The sequence below is a fragment of the Melanerpes formicivorus genome, unplaced genomic scaffold (genome assembly GCF_026170545.1).
Source record: "Melanerpes formicivorus ecotype bairdi unplaced genomic scaffold, bMelFor1.0.p_v2 SCAF_2, whole genome shotgun sequence".
In the NCBI taxonomy this organism is placed as follows: Eukaryota; Metazoa; Chordata; class Aves; order Piciformes; family Picidae; genus Melanerpes; species Melanerpes formicivorus.
The window spans coordinates 55,325,983-55,352,767 of record NW_027142354.1 but is presented as its reverse complement, the minus strand read 5'-3'; the positions used below and the strand labels follow the sequence as shown (position 1 = coordinate 55,352,767).

General features: G+C 46.6%; 1 protein-coding gene across 5 annotated transcripts in view; it reads left to right on the top strand.

Moving 5' to 3' along the window:
• The first annotated feature begins 6,263 nt into the window (after positions 1-6,263).
• Positions 6,264-26,785, top strand: part of GRIA1 (glutamate ionotropic receptor AMPA type subunit 1) — a 75,167-nt gene continuing 54,645 nt past the window's right edge. For 4 of the 5 annotated variants that reach the window (XR_010990222.1, XM_068161927.1, XM_068161935.1 and 1 more), the window contains exons 1-3: positions 6,265-6,498; positions 8,645-8,829; positions 14,105-14,158. Coding sequence is in view for 4 of the 5 variants with exons in the window: in XM_068161927.1 (XP_068018028.1) it covers positions 6,324-6,498; positions 8,645-8,829; positions 14,105-14,158 (414 nt within the window). In the remaining variant the exon portion in view is untranslated. Of the gene's footprint in view, positions 6,499-8,644; positions 8,830-14,104; positions 14,159-26,785 lie in introns of all 5 variants that reach the window. The other variant, XM_068161957.1, reaches the window with a different exon arrangement.

The window sequence follows — 26,785 nt, the reverse complement described above, 5'->3', positions numbered from 1 at the left end:
GTATTTAGCACTGTCTCTGATACTTCTCTTCTCTCACAGAGGCATGCAGCAGTTGAGTCTCCCAAGAGTCAACTCAGATTGGCTCCCTCCAGGGGTAGCTGGGTGAAACTTAATGGTCTGTGAAATACAAAAAGTCAGTAGAAATGATCTAATGTCCCTTTCTAGTCTTAAACTCAGTGAAATGGTGAAACTTCTCCTTCTAAGGAAAACGGTTAGATGAGCAGTTGCCAGGATCTCCTACCAGGCTTCTTCTCCAGCTGTGTCCATGGGGAGCAGTTCCCTTTTTGCAGTCCTTTTCACAGATTCTCAGCAGAATTTTACCATTTTCACTCCTGGACCGACCAAACCCTCTCTTCCATCCTTTTGTGAAGTCCATTTGCCCTTTCTCCTCGCTCAACAGCTGCTACTGTTTCAGCATCATTTCGTGGTGGACCATCGCTGAAAACTTCTTGGTTTCCCTTCTGCTTCTACCAAAATCCAAAGGAGAACTCTGTTATATCTGACATCTGCCTTTCAGGTGGATCAGATCAAACCTCCAGTTCCAAAATAGCTCTGCTTCTCTGTGTGCAGAAATTAGTATTGTGCATCTACTCTCTCTGTGTCTGATTGAGAATAGAATAGAATAGAATAGAATAGAATAGAAGAATAGAATAGAATAGAATGGAATAGAATTAACCAGGTTGCAAAGGACCTTTGAGATCATCGAAGTTTAGCCAAGAAGAGCCTACCAGAGTTTTTATAGATTCAAAAAGATCCCTTTTGCTTTCCTCTTCTGCAGAGGAAAATGTGCAATTTTAAATTGTGCTCTGGGAGTTTTTCTTTTCTCTTGGAAGCATTTACAAAGGTGACCAGAACTGCTTCTCTGTACCTGCTGAGTAGGTGCCTGAGCCTGTGTATGCTTTCAATGAAAATCAGTGTTTTCCTCTGTCTGATTTAAATGGCTTTACCTTACCAGAGAAGGGCAACAAAGCTGGTGAGGGGTTTGGAGCACAAGCCTTATGCTTAGTCTGGAGAAGAGGAGCTCAGGGCAGACCTTCTTGCTGTCTACAACTGCCTGAAGGGAGGTTGTAGCCAGGTGGGGGGTTGGTCTCTTCTCCCTAGGGAGCCAGGGGAGGTTTAGGCTGGATGTTAGGAAGAAGTTCTTCATAGAAAGAGAGATTGGCCGTTGGAATGTGCTGCCCAGTGAGGTGTGGAGTCACCATCACTGGAGGTGTTTAAGAGACAGGATGAGGCACTTGGTGCCATGGTTTAGTTGATTAGATGGTGTTGGGTGATAAGTTGGACTTGATGATCTCAAAGGTCTCTTCCAACCTGGTTAATTCTATTATATTCTATTTTCATTTGAGAAGAGAAACTTGAAGTGAATTGCAAGGCTACAGATCCTAAAGTTCAGGGTATTCAAGCATGAGTGAGACACACATGCTTTTCCCTCATCTAAATTCAAGGATACATCAGCTCTATGATGGTTACCTCTCCACAGAAAGGGGAGGCCTCTTCCTGCTTGTTCTGCCACACCAGGCACTTTTTAAACTAACTTGCAAAGCTGTTTTGATTTTTACTGTAAGTTAGAAGTGTTTATAAAACAGTCCAAGGAGCTCTCACTTCACCTGGCTGCAACAGGCCACTGTGGAGCTGTGTCCAAAGCGCAGGTGGTTGTCACTGGGTCATCTCTCCAGTGTAACCAGGTGACAATCAAGTTAATGCCTCTGCTTCTACCTAATTTTGTTTGTGAAATGACACTAAGGAACCTCAGTGAGAGATCCTCTGCCTGGAGAAAGCAGGTTATGGGGTAGCCTGTGGTGCCTGGCACAGCACAGCCAGAATTCCTATCTGATTAATTATACAAGACTGATCAGGCTGAATACAGTAGTAGTTGTCATGGCTGTCAGTGGTTGTTAACTCTATTTTCTGAGGGGTTTGTGTAGAGAAAAACTATTCTGTAATGAATTGCAAATTCATTGTAAGTTAATGGCACAATTAAAATCCAGGACAGATGTTCTCTGTCCTTTGTGCAGCCCAGAGGCCAAGAGCAGCACATGAAAACTGTCACTAACGTCTGCATTTACACCCAAGTAAGTAAATGCTCTTCACTCATGCTCACATCCTTGGATATGTAAACCTTGGTGATTTCCCCACCTTGCAGAAAGAGCTTCAGAGGCTGAACTGTCCAATTTCAGCTTCTAGAGCTAATTCCCCAAATGACCACAACTCTCTCTGTGGTAAGAGCCAGACTGTGGCCATCCAGCTGAGAAGAGGCTGGCACAAGGCTTGCAAAGCATGATGTTATCATAGTATCAGTCAGGGTTGGACAGGGACCACAAGGATCATCTAGTTCCAACCCCCCCTGCCATGGGCAGGGACACCCCACACTAGATCAGGCTGGCCAGAGCCTCATCCAGCCTGCTCTTAAACACTTCCAGGGACGGGGCCCCAACCACCTCCCTGGACAACCCATTCCAGGGCTTCACCACTCTCATGGGGAAGAACTTCCTCCTCCCCTCCAGCCTGAATCTCCTCACCTCCAACTTCATGTCCATTCCCCCTAGTCCTATCCCTGCCTGAGATCCTGAGCAGTCCCTCCCCAGCCCTCTTATAGCCCCCCTTCAGATTCTGGAGGGCCACAATGAGGTCACCTCGGAGCCTTCTCTTCTGCAGACTGAACAGTCCCAACTCCTTCAGTCTGTCCTCACAGGAGAGGTGCTCCAGCCCTCTGATCATCCTCCTGGCCCTTCTCTGGACACCTTCCAGCACCTCCAGATCCTTCCTGTACCAGGGGCTCCAGAACTGGATGCAGTACTCCAGGTGGGGTCTCAGCAGAGCTGAGTAGAGGGGGAGAATCACCTCCCTCAACCTGCTGGCCACACTTCTCTTGATGCAGCCCAGGGTCTCCAGCTGACCAGAAGACCTCAGCTCCTTGGGCATTCCATTTTGATATGATGATTATCCTTTTTATGCTCCTTAATCTTTCCAGAAAAGCATCAGCCAGAGGCCAGTGACTGGTGAAGAACTGATAAAATTCCCCCTAGAAACACAAAGAGGGTTTGAAATATTTGCTTTCTCTAAGTGAAGTTTACAGTTCTTAATAGTGTGTTATTAGGAAGTTGCAGAGCAATCAGATGAGAACACAGTTGTTAGTAAATTTGCTTACTAAAACAATTAAAGCAAATACAAAGCCATCCCAGCCCTCTCTGAGTTCATTAAATAAAAGGCAAGTAACTTCTTCATAGTTTTGCTGGGTGCATTCCCTTGGCTTGTCTGTAATTTCAAGCAGTCCTGGGATGTAAATAATTCTTACAGTCACCATTTCTTTACATTGTGCCAAGTTCAGCCCCAGAAAAGTAGCTGCAGTTCTCACTCTCTTCATTCTTCCAGATTAATTGCTCAGTTGCCAGCTGCAGTTAAACCTCAACAGGATTATAACCCTCAGAAAGTCTTTTCTTTCATTTACTTTCTTTCATTCCTTTTCTTTTTCTTTCCTTTCCCCCCCTCCCCCTGACAACCCCCTCCCAAATTATCTGCCTTGTCCATGGCTCCTCTTAGCCAGAGTATCACAGTATCACTAAGGTTGGAAGAGACCTTGAGCATCATCGAGTCCAACCTGTCACCACAGACCTCATCACTAGACCATGGCACCAAGTGCCACGTCCTATCTCCCCTTGAACACCTCCAGGGATGGTGACTTCCACCACCTCCCTAGGCAGCACATTCCAATGATGAATGACTCTCTCACTGAAGAACTTTCTCCTCACCTCCAGCCTAAACTTCCCCTGGTGCAGCTTGAGACTGTCTCCTCTTGTTCTGTTGGTGGCTGCCTGGGAGAAGAGACCAACCCCTTCCTGGCTACAACCACCTTTCAGGTAGTTGTAGAGGGCAATGAGGTCTCCCCTGAGCCTCCTCTTCTCCAGGCTAAACAACCCCAGCTCCCTCAGCCTCTCCTCAGAGAACACAAAGCCAGTTGAGCTTCTTTCCAAACTCACTAATGATCAAGACTGTTCATTCTCCCAGCCATCTTTTGGTGCAATCTGTTTCAGGCTCTGGGATTGATGAGTATTTCAGAACAGTGTAGGAGGGCTGCTGAGTGTGACTGAGCCACACAGTTAAAGGGGAAAAAAAAAGAATAATAGATTCATTTTACATAGAAAATAAAATTCGAGGGAGCCATGGCTTGCCCAAAACAAAACAAGCTTGTTGTCTGGGTTATTAGCTGTGTTGGGTTCTTCAGCTGCCTTGAGAATGCCACTTTAATCATTTGGTGAGTCTGAGGCTTGGGTCTCCAGAGATCAGGCTCTGATCTCTCACATATGGTCTGTCTCACTGTTCATTAGCCCCCCTGGTCCAGTCACATGGAAATGATGTTCAGGCTGTTCCTATCCATGTCTGCTACTTTTCTTCCTGAGTGTGTCACTCTCATGATGAGGGCAGTGACTCCAGCTGATGCAGGCACAATTGCTAATTGTAAAGAGAGACACTGCTGTGAAAATAGAGAGAGGAGGGTTTATTGCCACCATGGTCTGGGCTTCACAAGAAGTCCTTGCACCACAGAAATTAGGTACTGAGATACATGAGATCGTAGATGTTGAGCAGTGGGAAGAGGATGAGTGACCTAGGCACAAAACGCTGGGCTCCAGGCCTGGGCTCAGCTCCAAGAGGAAGGAATAATTCTCAGCAGTGTCATGAGATTCAGTTCTCAGCTCTCAACACTCTGTGCCCTTTCAGAAATCTGGCTGCTTTGTTTTGGTGGTGAGATGGGAGCAGGGACTTCCTTTGCATGGTATGAAGCAGGATTTTGTCCTCTTCCCTCTGGCAGTGGAAAAGTTATGAACAAAGTAATCTTACCCAGGATGGCTGTAAGCCAGTTGGGAATGACTTCTGGTGCCCACTGGAGGGACACAGCTTTGATGGAGCCCAGTTAAGGATGCAGTGAACTCATGTTTAGAGGCCTATCTGCAGCCACACATGGCGAATGTTCAGCACTGGCAGCTACCAGCAGAAGCCAAGTTAAGGGATTCCCAAGCAGTGCAGAGTGCTTGCCAGGGGACCCCAAAATGTCACATCCAACTTCTCACCTTGCACTCTGCTGGGGGAGCTGCTGAATGATGTGTGAAGTGTTGAGTCAGGATAAATGTCACAGCTAAAGGTCCTCAGAGTCAGAGTGACAACGGGAGGAGACACTAGTGCTAGGAGTTCTGACACAGGGAAAATGCTGTCACTGCCACCACCTCCGGCTTGGAGACTTATTGATGGGAACTTGGGACATGCCATAAACAAGGGTGATATTAAATGAGGCTGACTGTCTTGGGGCCTAGGTTTTATAAGCCAAAGTGTGAATTCTCTCTGCCTCACTGAGGTCCTGAGGCAGTTTTTCAGCAGCTCCCACGATCTCATTAAGTGCTCTCCCGAGAAGGGCTCTGACCTGAGAGAGCTCTCCCTGTGCAGCACAATGCCAGCTGCTGAGATCAGACACAAACATCTGCCAGAGAACCCAGCTAGCACTCTTTATGGAAACCTCCCAGGCCACCATCACTACCTCACTGAGCCCACAGCCTTTCCCACCATGGCTTTGTGAGGAAACCAGAAACTGCCACAAAGGTGTCCCAAAGTACCAATGCACACTTGGTGTCAGAGGCTCTGACCTCAGTGCCAGCAGCTCATGCCCCAAACTTCCCTGTAGCTATGCTATGACTGGATTGAACCTAGGTAAACCTTTGCTGAGATGCCCTCTCAGCTTCTGAGTTCAAATTCTTGGTTTCCTCCCATAGTCACTGTCTGCAAAGGGCTGTACTGTGATGGAAATGCTTTCCTTCTGCTCCTTGAATGCATCTGGGACTGCAATGACAAGCTCTAACTGCAGCCTTTCTCCCTCAAAATCAAACAGCTCCAGGGGCCAGAGAGCTGCCACCCTAAGGAAAGAGGGCTTGGTGTTCCCAGGCATTTCTGCTGAGAGATTCCTTTGTTCAAATCACACATTTTGTCCCAGAAGCATCAAAATCTTCAGCAGAGCCCTGAGGAGGCTGAGTTCACTCTTCTGTGTCCCTTCTGCCTGTCAAAAGCAAAGGAGGTCTGTGGAGATCCAAGGGCAAAGCACTCCGTGGCCACTAGTCCTATTCTTCACAGGTTGCATTCAGCAATCCAGAGGCCTCAGGGAAAATGCTGTAGTCTAGAGGGCCAGCAGCCTGGATCAGGGCAGAGGTTTATTTTGGTGACTTCTCTGAGAAACCTTGCGAGCTGCCCTCACCACCTCTGTCTCTGCTCCTGCAGTCTGCTCACAGTTCTCCAAGGGGGTCTACGCCATCTTTGGGTTTTATGAGAGGAGGACAGTCAACATGCTCACGTCCTTCTGTGGAGCTCTGCACGTCTGCTTCATAACGCCAAGCTTCCCCGTCGAAACGTCCAACCAGTTTGTTCTCCAGCTTCGCCCGGAGCTCCAGGATGCCCTCATCAGTGTCATCGAGCACTACAGCTGGCAGAAGTTTGTCTACATTTACGATGCTGACCGGGGTAAGTCCCAAGAACACGAGAAGGGTCACCAGGCAGTCAAACATTGTGGTTTAGATGAAGTCTTTTGCCTTAAGAACTCACCTTACTGTGGCTGGATGTCGGTGGCTGAAAGGGTGGCTCAAGGAAGGTTCATTTCATGCCTTGATGGAGAAGAGGAGGCTCCAAGGAGACCTTATTGTGGCCTTCCAGTATTTGAAGGGGGCTACAGGAAAGTTGGGAAGGGACTTTTTAGGGTGTCAGGTAATGATAGGACTAGGGGAAATGGAACAAAATTAGAAATGGGTGGATTCAGATTCGATGTTAGGAAGAAGTTCTTCCCCATGAGGGTGGTGAGAGACTGGCACAGGTTGCCCAGGGAGGTGGTGGAAGCCTCATCCCTGGAGGTTTTTAAGGCCAGGCTGGATGTGGCTGTGAGCAACCTCATGTAGAATAGAATAGAATAGAATAGAATAGAATAGAATAGAATAGAATAGAATAGAATAGAATAGAATAGAATAGAATAGAATAGAAAATAGAATAGAGAATAGAGAATGGAATGGAATGGAATGGAATGGAATGGAATGGAATGGAATGGAATGGAATAGAATAGAATAGAATAGAATAGAATAGAATAGAATAGAATAGAATAGAATAGAATAGAATAGACCAGACCAGGTTGGAAGAGACCTTCAAGATCATCGTGTCCAACCTATCATCCAACACCACCCAATCAACTAAACCATGCAACCAAGCACCCTATCAAGTCTACTCCTGAACACCTCCAGTGATGGTGACTCCACCACCTCCTCGTGAGGTGTCCCTGCCCATGGCAGTGGGGTTGGAACTAGATGATCCTTGAGGTCTCTTCCAACCCTGATGATTCTATGATTAGTGCTGAAGGTGGGGCATTGATCTAGCTGAAGGTTTAGCCTGACCCAGCACTTCTGTCTTCAGAGTCAGGTCTGAGCCCCATCAACAAGTGAAATAATTAATGTGCAATAATAAAAGTGCTGGAGTTTCAAATGGGGAAATTGTTAAAGTTGAATAGGTCCCATGCTGAACAGATCATTCAAACTCAAAGCCACACCAACAAAAATGAGCCAACAGTTCAGATCTTACCTGAGCTCACATCCAGTTGTGATGAGTGTGTCTTCCTGGCCAGTAGCTTGGGAAACTCCTTTTTCACTGTGTTAGTTGTCTATGTAAAACAGCAGAAGCCTTTGTTGGATTCCTGGGAGATACTGTCTAACTTTCTAAACCACAAACAGAAGTTAGTGGGCTCATTGCTCTGTGACCCGGTTTCCCCAGCTCTCAGATGCATTTTAAGCTTCAGGCTTGGAGGGTGAGTGCAGAATGGACTTGTGAAGGACAGCACAGAGGTAAGGGCGATTCGCAGTGCAGTCCTGGAAGCTATCATTAACAGAGACCTGAGGAGACAAAGAGACTGTATAAAATCATCCCACCCTGCTGCCTGTTGTCAGAGGCATGGGCTTGCTGAGTATCCCAAAAGGACTGCAGTAGGCAAGGCTGTCTAGCAGGACTCCAGGACAGTCCTGACTGTGTGTACCTGCTCTGGAAGGCTGTGCATGTCATTTAGGAAAGATCCTTCTAAAAATACTGAAGTTTCCTGATGAGTTGCTAAGAGAGCCAGGGACATTGAATATGATTGTGTATTGTGATTGCTGAGGGTGTCCTTAACCCTAAGAGCACACAGCCTAAAGAGATGAAAGTTGAGAAGGAAACTATAGCCTGGAGAGGTCAAATCATTTGGGTAGGGACAGACAAGACAGGGATTAGAGCATTTATCTGAATCCCACAGCAGGGCCTGATCAACAGGACTGCTCAGCTGATTGCAAAGGAAAACTAGGTCTGAAATCATCCTCTTTTTCTGTGCTAGGACAGAGAAAGCAGGAGTCAATAATTCTAGCCCAGCTGTGCTTGGGTAAGGGTTAACCCTATGTGGTAGTTTCCCCTGTGTTGGGGGGAAATCTCAACCCACCACTCCCTACTAGCTGCTCTCTGTAGTTCTGCTGCACTCTTGGCAACACTGCACCCAGCCTGGCTCGAGGCAGCTCTGCAGGCTGGCAGATGACTGGAAAGATGCCACTGCACAAGCCAAACCTGGTTCTCCCCTTGCTATCCTCTTCCCCTTCTCTTCCCTTCATAGGGTTGTCGGTCCTACAGAAGGTGCTGGACACAGCAGCCGAGAAGAACTGGCAGGTGACAGCTGTCAACATCCTGACGACAACAGAAGAGGGCTACCGTGTGCTCTTCCAGGAGCTGCAGAAGAAGAAGGAGAGGCTGGTGGTGGTGGACTGCGAAACTGAGCGGCTCAACATCATCCTTAACAAGGTTGTGCTGATGTGGGTCCTCTTGGGCGGGGTCTTGGCCTTGCACACAGGCTGGGAAGGGCTGCTTCTCCTCAGAAACTTGACTTTGTATTACAGAAACTCAAATGTATATTCAGTGCTGATATCTTCATATATTCAGTGGAGTGGTAATACTTTTATTGCCATCAACAACTACCTGAAGGGAGGTTGTAGCCAGGTGGGGGTTGGTCTCTTCTCCCAGTCAACCAGCACCAGAACAAGAGGATACAGTCTCAAGCTGTGCCAGGGGAAGTTTAGGCTGGAGGTGAGGAGAAAGTTCTTCCCAGAAAGAGTTATTAGCCATTGGAATGTACTGCCCAGGGAGGTGGTGGAGTCAGCACCCCTGGAAGTGTTTAAAAATGGATGGAGCACTTGCTGCCATGGTTTAGTTGATCAGAAGGTGTTGGGTGATAGGTTGGACTCGATGATCTTGAAGGTCTTTTCCAACCTGGTTAATTCTGTATTCTGTATTCCTGGAGGGGTTCTCCTCCCCATTCTTGTCTGATCTATCTCTTACTGTCTGTGGGGTGTGTGCATTTCAGCAGGATGCTGAGCTTGCAGGTATTTCTCTGTTGTGTTACTGTGGAAAATGCAAAGCTCTCATGTATTCGTGCTGAGTGAGCTTGGCTGCTCCATGTTCCCTATTCGTTTCACTCCTCTGCTGAGCTCTTTAGACACCTTTAGCCCCTAATAAGTTTGCATTGTGCTAATTCCTCCAAGCAGCATCCACAAGATGTGGTACTGCCATATTCTTCTGAGTTTTTCCTCAATTTCCCCACCTCGTGTTCAGGTGGATTTGTGAATTGGTATTACCAGACTCCTGGTCCTCCAGCCTCTACAGGCTGCATCAAATTCTCACAACTAATGTCAGCAGGACAGAGAAGCTTTATGGTACATGTGTAGTGTTCTCAGAAGCAGTCCCCAGATCAGGCTAGAGCTCACCATCCTCCCAGGGTCTCCAGGCTGTAGCAGGATCTACAGCTAGGCAGACACATCCATTCACAGCCATCTCCTGGCTGCTTTATCAGCTCATGGCCACAAGGCAGTTGAGGACTCAGCAGCTAGGTTGTGTGCTCTCCCTCACTCTTCTTCAATCTAGGTAGATCTCCCAGTGGAATAGACACAGATTTTTCCCATTCCCTTTCCTCCCTACCTCTCTTAATGCTTTCCTTAAGTCCTGAATATGGACTTCAGTGTACAGGAGACCGATGAAAGCCCATGGACAAATTTCAGTCCGCATTTGTGTCTCCTCTTCAACTCCAGCCATGATATTTTTCCTTCCCACACCTGCAGCCAAGGCTTTCTCCAGCTCTGGGACCTCTGTCTCACACAGCCTGGGAAGGTGCCCCCAGTGCCAGGGAGCTGGTGTGCTGTGACTCCCACTATCCTGCTTCTCATAACCAGCTCATGCTTACCTCATGCTTCACACGCCGCCTTGTCTAAGCTACCTGTCATCTCCTGTCTCTCACTTCAGCTGCTCGCTGTCTGGGGCAAGCACTGCCATTTCACCAGCTGCACGACTCAGTGAGGAGCACAATCCATCCCTGCTGGAGGTCTCTGTGTGCTACTCTGTTATATATAACAGCAGAAGAAGTAGCAGTTTGTAACCTCAAAGCAAAGGTCAAGCTCATGAAGGAGAGACTAGATTATTCTGGAAGGTAAAGTCCTTCTGCCTGACCATGGAGTAGCTGCAGTTGAACAGGACCTAGGCAGTGAATTTGGCTTTTCTGCAGACTTTTCCATAGGTTGTATGAGACTCCTGGGATTAATGGTGTTGGAGTTTTAACCCTGGTTTGTCCAACAGCAAGTCAAGTTCTGTAGTCAAATATTATCTACTTTTCATAATGTGAGCAGGACAAAAACTTCCTCCTTTCCTTCCATCTTCTTCACATAACTGGGGCAAGAGTTAAACTTCGATATAAGTAAAGCTATCAGCAAGGGCAGTAAAAAATGAGACCTTGTGATTATTTGTTTTGCAATGCTGCATAAAGATTCACTCCCTGGGTAAAGAGGGGCAGCATTGCACGCTCCTACATTAAACCCAGAACAATTCCATCAGACATCCATGCCTGGGAGGTAACACTCAGGTTAGCAACAGGGTTGTGAATAACTTTTTCAGAGCTGTGCCGTCCATTTTCATCCTTGTTTGCCTTCTTGTTCTGAGTCCACGGGGATTTCTGAGAGCAGAGCAGTTATCCTAGCTTAAGCAGGGGATTCCAGGACTTTCACAACATGCTGACAACCAGAGGGAGTCCAAGATAGTGTTCAGCTCATTATCACATGGAATTCAGCTGGGATTTAAACTCTAGCTGGTGGCCTGTCTCTCAGCTCACTGCACCAGTAGCCTCTGCGTGGATGTCACTGCTCTGTTTGCTGTGTCTCTTGGGGTGTCTGAGGTGTTCAAAGGGCTGCCTCAGCCTCTCAGGGACATTTCAATGCATTTGCCTTCTTCCTGAACAAGTCTGGCTCTGTCTTTGCATGGCTATGGATTTGAGCTCCCCAGTGAACAGAAGAGCAGGGGATGGCTGCTCAACATCAATCCCTCACACATACACACTGGTGCTTGCACACACTTTTCATCTCTTCTCCTCACTCTGTACAACACAAGTAATCACTTCTGACTCCAGCAAGATGGTCCTCCCATTCTGGAGATCATAGCTCTAAAGGAACCAATGCTCAATGAATTAACAAGAGGTGGGGAAATGACCTGGTTTCTTTCTCAGAGCTCTCTCTGTGTCGTGTCTCAAGGGCATGAATTACCTTTGCCAAGGTAACTGTTGTTTATGAGCCAGGCCTTGGTTCAGGGCAGGAGATCCTCAGAGCCACACTGTGTAGCCTTAATAGGATAAGTAAGTGGTGGGTTGTATTCCATCAAAGCCTGGTATTGTTTCTTCCTTGTCTCTCATTAAAATGAATAACTGGAATCTCTCCTTTGCCACTGTTTTGCTCTTGGAGGATTTCTCTCTAATAGATGTCAACCTGGCCCCCATTAAGAAGTGGGTAATGAAACCTAGGTGGCCCATGTGAGCTATCAGCATGCAGGCCAGCGCAGGCTTTCACCATGTTGAGGCTAAGTGATAAATGCTATTATAACCTCAGCTTGCTGCCTGGGCACATTAAGACTGAGCAAGCATTTTAAAATAAATTAAGATCACAAATAACTGTGTAAAACACAGGAAGCAAGCCTCATAAGTCAGGTGGATGGGCTGCAAGATTAACAGCTCAGGGAAAGCTGGATGGCAGCCCTCTCCGGTTCATCAGCTCCGATACCTCATAAAATAACACAGGGAGAGTTTGGGCAGGAAAAGCCAATGCCAGCTACTGTTGACACCACAGAAAAGAGGAATTGGATTATAATTCTTAGGCATCCCAAAGCCCCAGAGATGCTTAGTCCTTCCACAAGGTCTGGGACTTAGTGCAAAGGTCAGTCTCAGTTGATAAATGGAAGGGTACAAGTTGAGTCTGCTTCTGCTCTTCAGATGTGGCAATGGAGGATACTCAGAAAACTCCCTATAATAAGAGTATTTATCTTTACAGCCTTAGGCATACAGAGGTGTTCTTTTTCTGAGGGCTTCAGACTGCTCAGCAGAAGCCATGGTGAGGAATCCTGTGCAGAGAACCACTGGGCAGTGAAACTGGTGGAGCTGACATCTGTTGAATAAGAAACTGCTACTAAATGAAGCCTGCATTGGAGTTAATTGCCACCCCCACGTTAATGCTGGGAACCAGATGAGTTTTAATGTGCATACAAGAGCACTTCATCAGAGAAAGGCTAAGGCAGATGAACCAGTTGCACAGAGCAAGCATCAGCTCATTTGTACTCCATTTGGAAATCCCTAAATGGCTGCTCATGATAGACTAGGAGTGTTGTCCCATAGGGAGGATCAGTCTGTTCATGCCCTCATCTGATGCCTCTCAAACACCTGCTGCCAGCCTGGTATCAAGAGGAATCCCAGGCAGACCAATCTCTGGTTGAAGCCAACACAGCAGTCATTTCATTGTCATTCTGGATGTGAGAACCTTTCTGGCCTGGCTGCTGTTTGTGCAGATTCTGCCTGAGTGGTGGCAATGCAGACCATAATTCAGAATCAATTCATACCACGATGCAAATAAGAGGTAGCTTTGCCAGCAAAGAAACCTTATGGAAACAGCACAATTCTCTCAGAAATTGGCAATTATTGTGTTTCTACAGGTTCTGAAGGCATCTCAGTTTGGGCTGGTTTTATCATTGTCTTTTTCTTTATGTGGATTGCTTCAAATGTAGACAGTGTCTTTCTCAAGTAACATGGGAAGAATTTAACAGTGCTGCTGGAAATCAATGGAGAGGGATTTCAGTGGCAACAGGCAGTCAGAGAGAACAATGTGGTTTTTATCTGTATTCTTTCTCCCTCTATTTTATCATTGTTTTTTAAATTATGGGAGAAAAAGATGGTTAGGGACCATCTGACCAATGAGTCCATCCCCTATAATCACAGGCAAGCCTGCAACAGCTGCTGCCTTTCTACCTAGACAAGGGAAACTTTTCCAGCTGACACACAAGCTCAGATGTTACAGATCTATAAGCAATTGTGTTGATAAAAGAGAAGCAAAACAACTCTGCAGGCATCAGGGAGAAAGGAGTGACAAAGACCATATGTTGGGACACCATGAACCTGAAGGTATAAATAAGCTCAATAAATTTGCAAGGGGAATCCTTTGTGGCTTGCCCAGGTGGCTTTGTTCTGAAGATGAGATTTGAAGCTCCCCCAATGCACTAAAGGAGAGAAATTGTCCTCTAGTCTGAGCATCCTGACATCAAACCCAGGTAGGCAAGGACTCCAAGTCAGAGGATGTGTACAGTGGCTCTTTAGGCTGGCCTGATGTTTCAGCTGCATTCACAGGACAAGCTGATCCCAGCTCCTCTATTTGTTCCTTTAGTGTCTGAAATATGAATCTTGTTTAACCTGTAAAACAAACAAACAAACAACCAAAACACTGTTTTTCAACCCCTGAGACAAGTTGGTTTAGGTAGCTTATTCTCCCTGCCTGTGGAATCTGCTTAGGGATCTTGTCCTGTCTAATTTCAGGCTTGCTATTCAAATACCATGTGTGACAGCTCTGTCCTTCCCCTAACAAAATTGTCAGCTTTTCTTCCACTGTGTCTTCCTGTCCACAACTGATTTGTCTCGTGGGGGAAAAGGAGGAGGGGAAGGGCAGATAAATGCAGCACTTCTTCCACAGATGATCTCTGCTAAATATTCTTGGTTTTCATCTTGCAGATCATCAAGCTTGAGAAAAATGGGAATGGGTACCACTACATTCTGGCAAATTTGGTGAGTTGCCTTTGTTGGAGGGGTTTGGGTTTTGGGGTTGGTTTGGTTTGGTTTGGTTTGGTTTTGCTAGCCCATATTTTGTAAAACACTGCATTTCTAATTACTGAGCTGGACATGTCTTTTCTCATCCACTTTTTGGGTAAAAGCAATACCAAAGTCCTTGGTGATGTTCTGCTTGAGGTGTTTTCTCTTTTGAGTCAGCAAGAGTATCCACAGAACTTCCCCAAGGTTGCTGAGGTTTTGTGGTGGGTTGGAACTGACTGGCCACCAGTATTGGGCAGTAACAAGGCCATCTTTCTGGAACAGCAGGATTGCTGTCCTCTCCCAGAAGGCTGGACAATTTCTCTGCCTAGGGAGTTCTGGGAAGAGGTAAGAGGGAAAGGAATAGCTTCAACCCACAGGGCATCTGGAGGTTTTACACAGAAGAGCTCAAGCCCTCTCCTCCCCAGATGTGTCTGTCCATCCCAGGAGATGCACAGCAGAGGATGAGCTGGCGTCACAGGCTGGGGCTGAGGCTGTTCCCCCCAGGACCCACTGTGCCCATGTGGGGTGAGCCTGCTTATAGGGTCTGGAGCCGTTCTTCCCTTCCACAGCTGCATTCACAAGGCAGCACGTCAGCCTTGGGGTAATTAAACTTTAAACTACCAATTAGTCAAGTGGTTGCTGCCATTTCCCTTCTCTCAAGACAACTCTGTAATTTACAAGACAAAAATGTCCACGTAATTACCCTGCAATGCCCTGATACCGACCCTGCACTTCTGCACTGGGCGCTACCATGTAATTACAAAGTTAAAAATGTTGGGTTGTCCAGGGGGAGACACGAACTCCAGAATACCCAGTAGCTTCAGTGGCCACTTAATGGGAAAGAAATGACTATATATATATGTATATAATTTGCTTTAACCCAGGTCCCAGTCCATAGATGTATGTGAAAGTCCTTCCCTGAAAGTTAAGCAGGGAAACTCTCTACAGTGGTTGGAGTGCAAGTGTCTGAGATTTTTAATGTACAATGATGCAGAAGGCTTAAGGAGATTATCACCACTTCCCTCTGCATGGCTTCACAAGGAGCAATACAAGGCAGGCATGAGATGGTTTAATATTCAAGTGTTGGTGTTTTCTGTCTTCTGATACCACACTCCTCCCGCTTTCAGCCTGAGCAAGTACACTTCTCCCAGCTTTGATTTGTTTTCTTAGTCTTTGCACAAGTGCTGAAAGGACAGAGCTGTCTGGAAGAGGCTGCATACTCAGCCAACATGGGTTATAAATAATTAACTCAGAGCAAAAGGCTTTCCATTTCCCCAGCCCTTCTACAGTGAGATTCTCCTCACATCTGCAGCTCAGTGGAGGGTGAGACCCACAGAGTCTGACAGGACCACCAGAATCTGCAGTTAGTAGCTGTGCTTTTCAAGCAGCTTTGATTTGGGAGAGGAGTAGTGAAAGGAATTCCAGCTCTTTCTTTTGGTCTTTCCCACACCTTAAAAACCTGGAGCCAGCCTCCAGAGAGAATATTGAAAACAAACAAGCAGACAAACCCCTACAAAATAAACAAACAAACCAGCATAGAGAGCAGGGAATAATCAGACAACGTGGGAGAACTATTAGAGAAGACCAGCACTCCTCAAGGTTAAGAGAAAGATCATGAGAGAAAGAGTAATTTGCCATTGGAATGTGCTGTGGTGGAGTCACCCTCCCTGGAGGTGCTCAGAAAAGGATTGGATATGGCACTTGAAGCCATGGTTTAGTTGTCATGAGGTGTTAAGTACTAGGTAATAGGTTGGTCTTGATGATCCCTGAGGTCTTTTCCAACCTTGTTGATTCTATGACTCTGTGATTCTATGAATGCCCTTTCCATGGCAGAAACCTTTGGGATTCTGCTGCGCACACAGGCAGGTTCAGGCACTAGAACTCAGATGAGTTTCTGTGATGTGCTGCCCCCACAGGAGAGCTGCTCACCAGTCAGTTCAGCAATGGCAAAAGGACCTCTTGTTTCTGAGGCCATATGGCAGTGAGGAAGGACAGCAAGCCTTCCTTTGTGGGGGTGTTAGAAAGGATTAGCAAAATGTGGGAAGTTGGTGTCTAGCAGGGGTAAACTATAGCGTGGGGGCTCTGATCCAAGAGATCACTGTAGGTTTTACCCTCTTCTAAGGACAGCTCATTGCTGGATTTAGAGCCTTCAGAGGGTGTAACGTGCTGTAATTTATTCCCACTGAGTCATCCCCATAGTGCATAGACCTTAAACACTCCTGATTTTCCCCTTGTAGACAAGTCGTAAGAAGCCAGGGCGTGCACTGCCCACACACACACACACGTACCCTCATGTGCACACCTAGCAAACAGCCTGGTTTTGTGGAGCTGGCTAATTCTGGAGTGCTGGGTCATAGGAGAATAAATTAAGAACTAAAAACTGCAAGTGCCTGAACATTTCCAGATGAATTAGTTTTTGTCCTCCATGCTGGCTGATGGAGTCCTGATTTTAGGGCTCTCATCCTATATGATGATAAGGCTCTCAACACTGACTGGGACAGACTCTGCCTTCCTAGAATTGGAATGGAATGGAATGGAATGGAATGGAATGGAATGGAATGGAATGGAATGGAATGGAATGGAACAGAACCAAACCCATGGAGGGTTCTGTAGGTCTTATTCAATCTGTGCATTGCCTTGCACACTCACTTGAATAGAATAGAATTAACCAGGTTGGAAGAGACCTTCAAGATCATAGTTTCCAACCCATCATCCAACACTACCTAATCAACTAAACCATGGCACCAAACACCCCATCAAGTCTCCTCCTAAACACCTCCAGTGATGGTGACTCCACCACCTCCCCAGGCAGCCCATTCCAAGCAGTCTTCACCAAGTTGCCCACACTAGCTGGAGCAAGAGCATGAATTTTCAATACCTTCATTTTGCAACACTACCTAACTGTGGACTCTTTCACATGGGGAATCAGTTATGGAAACAACTTCATGGAAACAAATTGTGAAGTATTTATGGATAACCCCACTGACATCCCTATTTTTCCCTTGTATGCTTGTTCAGAGCTGTACTCAGCCAAAACCCAGCCAGCAGTACACTACTGCCCACTTACACTGATTCTAGAGCAGGAATGCAAAGCAAGTCTACAACTGTTGTCTACAACTACCTGAAGGGAGGTTGTAGCCAGGTGGGGATTGGTCTCTTCTCCTGAGTGGCCAGCACCAGAACAAGAGGACACAGTCCCAAGCTGCACCAGGGGAGGTTTAGGCTGGATGTTAGGAAGAAGTCCTTCATAGAAAGAGTGATTGGCCATTGGAATGTGCTGCCCAGGGAGGTGGTGGAGTCACCATCACTGGAGGTCTTTAGGAGGAGACTGGATGGGGTGCTTGGTGCCATGGTTTAGTTGATTAGATGGTGTTGGGTGATAGGTTGGACTCAATCATCTCAAAGGTCTTTTCCAACCTGATTAATTCTCTTCTATTCAAGTGAGTGTGCAAGGCAATGCACAGATTGAATAAGACCTACAGAACCCTCCATGGGCACATTCTGAACATGAAGGAATTCCCTGTCTGGTCACAGGCAATTCATGAGCAAATTGGAACTGGCTTCCATGAATCACTTCTCGTTTGCCCAGTATTTGCTGTCAGGTGAGCTGCAGCAAGGCACCAAGCAGAATTTCACAAGTAACAGCAAACAAAAGCTAGTATTTCTTAGGGGGAACAGCTTTCTTTGTCAGGGAAATTGCTGTTGCCAAGGTGAGATGGTAATATTTCTGCGTTCACCAACAAATGAAACCGTTCTGCACCTTAGGCCATGGGCAAACATTCTTCTCCGAACCTGCTACAACTGTTAAAGACAGAACCTGTCATGTCTGCTCAGCCTTGCCTGCCCCACAAATAGAATCATAGAATCATAGAGTCATAGAATCAGAGAATCAATGAGGTTGGAAAAGACCTCAGGAATCATCAAGTCCAAACTATCACCCAACACCTCATGACTAACTAAACCATGGCCTCAAGTGCCACGTCCAATTCATTCTCGAACACCTCCAGGGACGGTGACTCCACCAACTCCCTGGGCACAAAGTGCTGTCTGCAACATCACTGCCCTGCCACAGCTCTTGGGAGCATCCCTGCCTCTCCTTGAGGCTGATTTGACATTCTCTGTGGCTTTTGCAGATTCATGAAAGCTTGATCCTTGAGCGGTACCCATTAGAGCTACCCCAATTAGCCTTTACCAGCTGCCAGCCTGGGTATTCATCATGTATATTGGTATATGGGGGGTTGTAATCACATCTCTCCCTCTCTCCCTCTTTCTTTCTGTATCTCTATTTTCCTTTGCAGCAGCCAAAGAGGTTTGGCAACTGTAAGAAGTGTTTGTTTTAGTGAGTCTTATTTTCTCTAAGCTTTGTTCTCAGCCTTTGAAAGCATCAGTCTAGCAAACACAAAGGAAAAAAGAGAGAAAAAAGCAACAAGAAAACCAACAAACCAGTCAATACTATCAGAGGAACAAGCTTAGAAACTTCTGGGATTCCTTTCTTTTGATGTTACTGGCTTTTTCCCCCGTAACCTTGCCTTCATCTATCTGTTTGTCCTGTGCCAGGGATGTAGGCTGACTACCATCAGTAGTGGGAGAACCTCAGCTCTCTTGGGCAGAGGAAAATCTTTGTCTTAAAATAAGTAACATTTGTGTGACCTGTCTTTAAAAGGAAAGTTTAAAAGGCAGCTGCCACATGCAATATCTTAGCCTTTTTGTCTTTCCTGGTGCATTAGCCCAAGTTGTTCCTTTAGCAAATGCTCTTGTTTGAAGTTGAATAGATAAGTGTATGAGATTGCTGATGCTAGGGGTGGCAGGGCAAAGTAAAGATAAACCCAGATCTGATTAGCAGAGGTAAGCATTTTTCTCCTGTGCCATTTTCCATCAGCATGTGTCAGCACTGAGTTAGGCCATGGACTGTCTCACTTAGCCAGCAGCTGTGGTAGCTTTGGAGCTGACCAGCACAGCAGCTTTCCCAGCAGATTGACTTGTGCATGACTCAGAAAAAAATGTGTTGGTGTTCAGCCATGCTTTAGATCAGCCTCTGTTTTTTACACTGGTGAAAATGGGAGAACTTTTTCACTGCAATGAATAGAATAGAATAGAATAGAATAGAATAGAATAGAATAGAATAGAATAGAATAGAATAGAATAGAATAGAATAGAATAGAATAGACCAGGTTGGAAGAGACTTTCAAGATCATCATGTCCAGTCCATCATCCAACACTACCTAATCAACTAAACCATGGCACCAAACACCCCATCAAGTCTCCTCCTAAACACCTCCAGTGATAGTGACTCCACCACCTCCCTGGGCAGCACATTCCAATGGCCTATCATTCTATGAAGAACTTCTTCCTAACATCCAGCCTAAACCTTCCCTGGTGCAGCTTGAGACTGTGTCCTCTTGTTCTGGTGCTGATTGCCTGGGAGAAGAGACCAACCCCCACCTGGCTACAACCTCCCTTCAGGCAGTTGTAGAGAGCAATAAGATCTCCCCTGAGCCTCCTCTTCTCCAGGCTAATCAACCCCAGCTCCTTCAGCCTCTCCTCATAGGACTTGTGCTCTAAGTGGCTTAGATACAGTGACCTAAACCTGATGTCAGGTGCAGTCACTGAAGAAGAGGTCTCCTCCTAAATTGATTGTCAAAAAAAGATGTCCACATCCCCAGAGAGCAAAGTTCTGCCAGCACAGGCAGGGATAAGCTCCCTGGAAGCAATGCAGCACATATACATCCTGCAGCACATGCTGTGGCCATGTGGGGAAGGTCTGTTGTGCCCCTGCTGGGTACCAGCCTGGAGCAAGAAGCTGTACCTGAAGCACCAGCCCTGTGTTGATGGCTCTGCTCCCAGCACTGAGTCCCTGATTCAGCTTGCCTGGAGCTAAAATATTGCAGTTCTCAGTCTCCCATCATCTTGAGAGCTGCCATGTGTATTTTAATCATCCTCAGTTCTTAACGCTGTCTTCTGCCCCCTGAAGTATTGCTGACTGAAGGTACAAACAAGGTCAGCAGTACTTGGGTTTGCATCTCTAACTGTTTGGTGGGAGTCTCCAAAAGGATGTGCCCAGCACCCGGCTGCTTCTCCTGGTAAGATTTCAAGACGCCTGGTCTTGCAGAAATGATATTCTTGTGTTGGAAAGAGATGGCTCAAGTTATTTTTAACTTTCTAAAATTATGCCAGTTAGACCTTTCCTCTTCCTGAGAGGGTGGTGCAAGCTAGCTCATGAGAAAACAAGGTTTTCCAGGCAGCTGAAGACAATATAATGCCTCTCTGAAACTTCTGAGGTCTGTGTTTCGTTTCCAAGAAGCTTTTCTGCCCTGATACAAAGATTACCAAGGAGTCCTTACAGCATTGTGTCATCTGAACTTCTGATTGTAAAAGCTAAAGCACTGCCCTAACTTAATCTTTGCTTGAATTAGAGCATCTTATGCAATAGAACATCACCTGGGTTTGCTACAAAAGTTGCCCACATGGTAAAATATGAACTGCAACCATGGAAGACTTCTTGCAGTGGCTAACGAGGGCTCAGAAATCTGAGTGACTTACTGTGGCTTTAAAAAACCCACTGAGCATCAGGTGAGTAACTGACAGCCTATATTAGAGCTGTTGGAAAGGAAAATGTGTTTGCTTAAATCTCAGCAAAAGGGTGTTAAAATAACAGACTTCCTCAGCCATTTACAGCCTCCTAATCCATTACCCTAGCTCAGCTGGCAAAGGATGATGTGTAAATCTGTAGTATCTTCCTCATGGTGGTGCCACTGGTGGGTTGTTTTTTTTTTCCTAATCAAAACTTGCCCTGCTTCAGCTTCTTCTATCAGATTTACACTTTTACCTGCTAGACCAAATCTTCACTGCTGTCCTTGTAAACTGTGAGCAGGTCATCCCTAAATCACAGCTTTGATGGAAGCCCTGGCATCTGCACTACACAGCACGTTCCCCAAACCTTTAAATCAATTTCTACTCTGTAAACACTCTAGAGCACAAACACCTAGGGCATCTGCCCCTACACCTGGACTGAGCTTTCCAACAAGATGGGTATGACCATTTCCACCCAGCATGTGCTGCAGCAGGGGGATGGAACTGATGTAGATAACATCGCAAAGGAAATCTGTAGAGTTGTATCCAAAGGGGAGAAAGGTTACTGGCCATTTGCAGTCCCATGTCCTTGAAGAATGGATTGTCACTTGTCTTGGTGTGCTTTGCAGCCACAGACCAGGACAAAATATACTCATCAAACTGCAGGACTGGGAGTGTCTGATAGTGTTCCCCCCTCCTACCATCTTTCTATTCCCTTTCTTCTTCACTTACTCCTCTGTTCCAGCAAGGACTCACATGTTTTGGTGCCACAATGAGATCTGACACATTAATAATTCTGCAGAAGAGAAGAAGGCCTCTCCTGTTAGAAGACATTCTGGAACAAGACTCGAGCAGATGGGCTCCTTTTTTTTTGACATAGCCTCCTGTTTTAATGGAATGTGATGGGAGTGAGGAATGATGCCTCAGTGGTGAGGCATTTGGTATGTTAGGGATGCTCTGGCTGCAAACACTCAGCTTCTTGCTCCCTGCAGAAAGGCACTGCTGTACCTGGGACTGACAGGAGCCACTTTGCATCTCCCTCAGCTGATCTACAGCCCTTCAGAAACAATTGGTTTGCTTTGCAAGGTTTCTTATAATCATAAAGTCTGCCAGGAGGAAAGAGTCTGTCCTTGCAAGCCATACATGGGTAGCACCTAAAGAGAGCCAGGTCAGTTTCCCACCTCTGCCACAGGTTTCTGTGGCACTTACCCAAGCTCAGGGAGAATTGCTGAAGTATTTCAGTGTGCTGCTTATGAAAAGCAAAACAAATGGGGGAAAAAAAAAACTCCAGTGCCTTCATCCAAATGAGAAAGTGACTGAAAAAAACCTAACACTCATTCCTGGGGTAAAGAGATTGTGTTAGATTCAGCCAGCCTCCGAGCAATTCAACAGAATTGCTCATCTCCTCATTCAGAGATGAGCTTTGGCACTCTCAGGAGGAGGATCTAGAGGGCTCAGAAGATACAGAGGGAGAAGAAAAAACAACAGGATTTCTCAGAAATGTGGCAGCCTTCGAGGAGACTTTCTAAGGTCCTTCCTCTCTGGAAAAGCCAAGACTTGCAGCAAAAGCACAGAGGTTTTTAAGCCGGGCTGCAGGGAGCTTTATGAGACGATAAGCTGCAGCCTGCCCAGAGCTCAGCCCTCGCTGCCTGTTGCTGCAGCTTCAAAGGCAAGATTATACTCCAGGAGGGACCCTGCTGGGAAAGCACCAGCAATTAAAACCAATTTGCTGAAACACAGAGAGAATGTGAAGGTGTCGGTCGGCGGCCGTCTGCCTGTCAAAGTCTGGGAACAGAGGAAAGTCTGCAGCATTCCCGTGGGCTGAAATGATGTCCTAGAAGGAGCAATGCCACCCAGCATGGCAAAGAGGCAGAGGTTTAGGGTGGTGAAGCAGTGAAATGTGAAGGTGGAAGGAGACGAGCAGGGAAATACGAGGTGCTGGCAGATTTCAGGAGGGTCATGCATAAAGGCTTTCCCTGCCCCATCTGACAGCTGTCTGCACTGCCCACTCGGTTTCTTAGCACCTTATGGTGCTCAGGGTGAGAACAAGGAGCTGTGTCATTTCTGGGGAACTTTCCTTTCAAGGCAGATCCTTCGTGGATCAGTTCATCAAGATGGATACATGAGGCCCATTTCAGATCATCAGTTTTCCTGCATTATGTATTACCTTTGATGACTGAGCCCAGAAGTGGTAGAAAGGAATATAAATGTGTGACTGCTGACACCTCTCCCAGCAGCCATGGCACAAAATCAGACACCAAGGCAACCTATGGCTGAAAAATGTGTTCCATTTAGGAACAGCATAAAGAACAGATGCAGCAAGGAAAACACAAGAAGTAAAAAACCTTTCCCAGTACTTCTCTGCTTCCTATTTGAAGGCATGAGGTCTGAAACAGCTGCCCATATTATTTACTAGCAGCAGGACTTCAGCATGGAATCACTTTGTGAGGTTCATTAAGGAAGAGAGAAGAGTCCACAGTACAGGCTAAAGAGCAGGTTTCCTCCATTTGAAGCAAGCCTGGCTGCTGCTTGAGCTGTGTGTTGCAGATGCTGTGAGTCAGAGCAGACGTGGAGGAGGGAGGCTGTCTCAGCCCATCAGTGCGGATGGGTCCAGATTTCTGTGCTTCATTGTCAGCCTGCTAATTTGATGGCGTTCAGAGAAAGCCTTGAGCTCTCCAGGCACAGGCAAGGCAGGAGGCTGTGTTCTCTGAGTTGCTGAGATGGTTTTGCAAAGTGAGTTTAAATCAAAGGGACAGCTCATTCTGCTGTGGGGCAGGGGGTGGGCTGGCTGATGTGCTGTCCCTTCCAGCCTGGTTTTGATGGTTCCCAGAAAAAACCCTGCCTGCAGAAGTGATGTCTGCCCCGGAGTGCCTGTGTTTTGGGCAGTGACCCTATCTGGGGTCCTGGGGAGCTCTGTGTTGGTTTTGGGTCCTGCTGTGCTGGCACAGTGCCTAGGCTGGAGTCTGATCTCAGAATCACAGAATCACCAAGGTTGGAAGAGACCTCAAAGTTCAGCAAGTCCAACCTGTCCTTGCATTCCTTCTCTTCCTCCCCATGGGACTGGCAGGGTGTGTGGGGAGATATTGCATGTCCAGCAGATGAGTCCCAAATGATTCAGGTCTGAAGAGCCTGAAGGAAGTCACATGTCACCGAATTCCAGGGGCTCAGCTTGTTTCCCTCAACAGCCCACAGTGCTCCAGAAAGGGCTGCAAAGCGACATTTTCCCACTCTTCATTGGCAAATCTGTGAAATGTTGACCCCTCCATGGTTCTGGAACCACAGAGTTCCTATGGATTACATTGCTGCAGCACCGTTCACCTCTTGCTCTGCATCATTGGAGGGAAAAGGGAAGCATTTCACTACCTGAAAGGAGGTTGTAGCCATGTGGGGGTTGGTCTCTTCTCCCAGGCAACCTGTGACAGAACAAGAGGACACAGTCTCAAGCTGCACCAGGGGAGGTTTAGGCTGGATGTTAGAAAGATTTTCTTCACAGAAAGAGAGATTGGCCATTGGAATGTGCTGCCCAGGGAGGTGGTGGAGTCACCATCCCTGGAGGTGTTTAGGAAGAGACTGGATGAGGCATTTGATGCTATGGTTTAGTTAATTAGGTGGTGTTGGATGATAGGTTGGACTTGATGATCTCAAAGGTCTTTTCCAACCTGGTTAATTCTATTCTATTCTATTCAAGTCAGTGTGCAAGGCAATGCACAGATTGAATAAGACCTACAGAACCCTCCATGGGCACATTCTGAACATGAAGGAATTCCCTGTCTGGTCACAGGCAATTCATGAGCAAATTGGAACTGGCTTCCATGAATCACTTCTCGTTTGCCCAGCGTTTGCTGTCAGGTGAGCTGCAGCAAGGCACCAAGCAGAATTTCACAAGTATCAGCAAACAGAAGCTAGTATTTCTTAGGGGGGACAGCTTTCTTTGTCGGGGAAATTGCTGTTGCCAAGGTGAGATGGAGTCACCATCCCTGGAGGTGTTCAGAAAAGGATTGGATGTGGCACTGGAAGACATGGGTTAGTTGGTCATGAGGAGTTGTATGAAAGGTTGGACTTGGTGATCTCTGAGGTCTTTTCCAATCTTATTGATTCTATGATTTCATGATTTCTGTGCTGATTCTTTCCCAGATGGGTTGATACTACACACATTGCTACAAAAGCACATCTGCTGCCCCTCAGGAGTGGGTTGCAGTCTATCCTTAGCCCATTTTTCAGAATTTCCTTTCTGTTTTCCAATTATGGCCAACTGAAAACCAGAGAAGAGTTAGTACAAGGCAACAGATGATTGATGACATCTTTACTTGTAAATATTGTCATTCTCCTGCTTCCTACAAGCACTGACTGATATTGCAGAAAGGCAGATACGTGTATTTAATCCCTGGTGTCACTTTGTGAATAGAAGCATTTTGAAGAGGCAGACAGCTTGCATAATATTTGATATTTTCCTGTTTATGTGTTAGCCAGCAAGAGTTCACCTCCTCTGGGAGCTGTTTTCTAAACCACCTGACCTCTACTGGTCCCAGTTCATTGGCTTCCATGTCACCCAGGCCTGCTCTGAGGAGATTTCAGTGGTGCAGTGATTAAAATCCCTTTGTATTTAGGACTGTTCCTATACTGATCTTGTACTGGGGCATGTGGAGGAGGGATACCAGGTAAAAACAGGTCTTTCAGCAGTTGCTAACAGCCAAAATGCAAAGATGTGTTCAAGGTTAATGGCACACTCTGTGGTCTCAACAAATGGAAAATCTTCAGAGGTCTGCACACTTCTTAAAGAACCTCAATGATGGAAAAAAAATCAGTGTTGGGGGGGGAGGGAAGTAGAGCCTCTCTCAAGAAATAATTCCTTGTCTCTGTGGAAATTATTTTAACATCTGGCATCAGATGAATTCCAATGAATAGTACTATTATTCACCCGGGGCTACTGGTTGACAGTAGGCTGAACATAAGGCTGCAGTGTGCCCAGGCAGCCAAAAAGGCCAATGGTATCCTGGCCTGGATCAGGACCAGTGTGACCAGCAGGAGCAGGGAGGTCATTCTGCCCCTGTACACTGCACTGGTTAGGCCACACCTTGAGTACTGTGTCCAGTTCTGCGGCCCTGAGTTTAGGAAGGAGGTTGACTTGCTGGAACATGTCCAGAGAAGGGCAACAAAGCTGGGGAGGGGTTTGGAGCACAGCCCTGTGAGGAGAGGCTGAGGGAGCTGGGGTTGCTTAGCCTGGAGAAGAGGAGGCTCAGGGGAGACCTTCTTGCTGTCTACAACTACCTGAAGGGAGGCTGCAGTCAGGTGGGGGTTGGTCTCTTCTCTCAGGAAACCAACACCAGAACAAGAGGACACAGTCTCAAGCTGCACCAGGGGAAGTTTAGACTGGATATTAGGAAGAAATTCTTCATAGAGAGAGTGATTGCCCATTGGAATGTGCTGCCCAGGGAGGTGATGAAGTCACCATTACTGGAGGTGTTTAGGAAGAGACTGGATGGGGTGCTTGGTGCCATGGTTTAGTTGATTAGATGGTGTTGGGTGATAGGCTGGACTCGATGGTCTTGAAGGTCTTTTCCAAACTGGTCTGGTCTATTCTGTTCTGTTCTCTTCTCTTCTCTTCTTGAACACTTGCTTCAGTTTCAGAGTGCATTGGTTTGGGGAAACCAGTGAAGGAGAGTGCTTTCAACTTCTGCTGTCTCCTCACTGGTGTCATAATACTCTTTTTTTTAACATTTCTTTATTGACTTCTCCTGTTTAAATCTGCTGGTTGAGAGGGCTAAATGCACCAGACATCTTACTCATGCTCTGTTGTGAACTTGGACTTTTGTTCCTGCTTTTGTAGGCCTTCCAAGGAGGAGCTGGTGGCACAAACTCCTTCAAGTTGCTGTGCAGTAGTTTCTTTTGACAGATCCTTTTTCCCCTGAGTACCTCCCATGAGCAAAATGTCACTGTGATTTGGTCCTAGCCATGAATAACCAGCTGGCAACCTGTGAGGTCTCTCTTACTGAACCTTAGGAGCTCTGTGTGTCAAAAAACACTTGGCCTGAA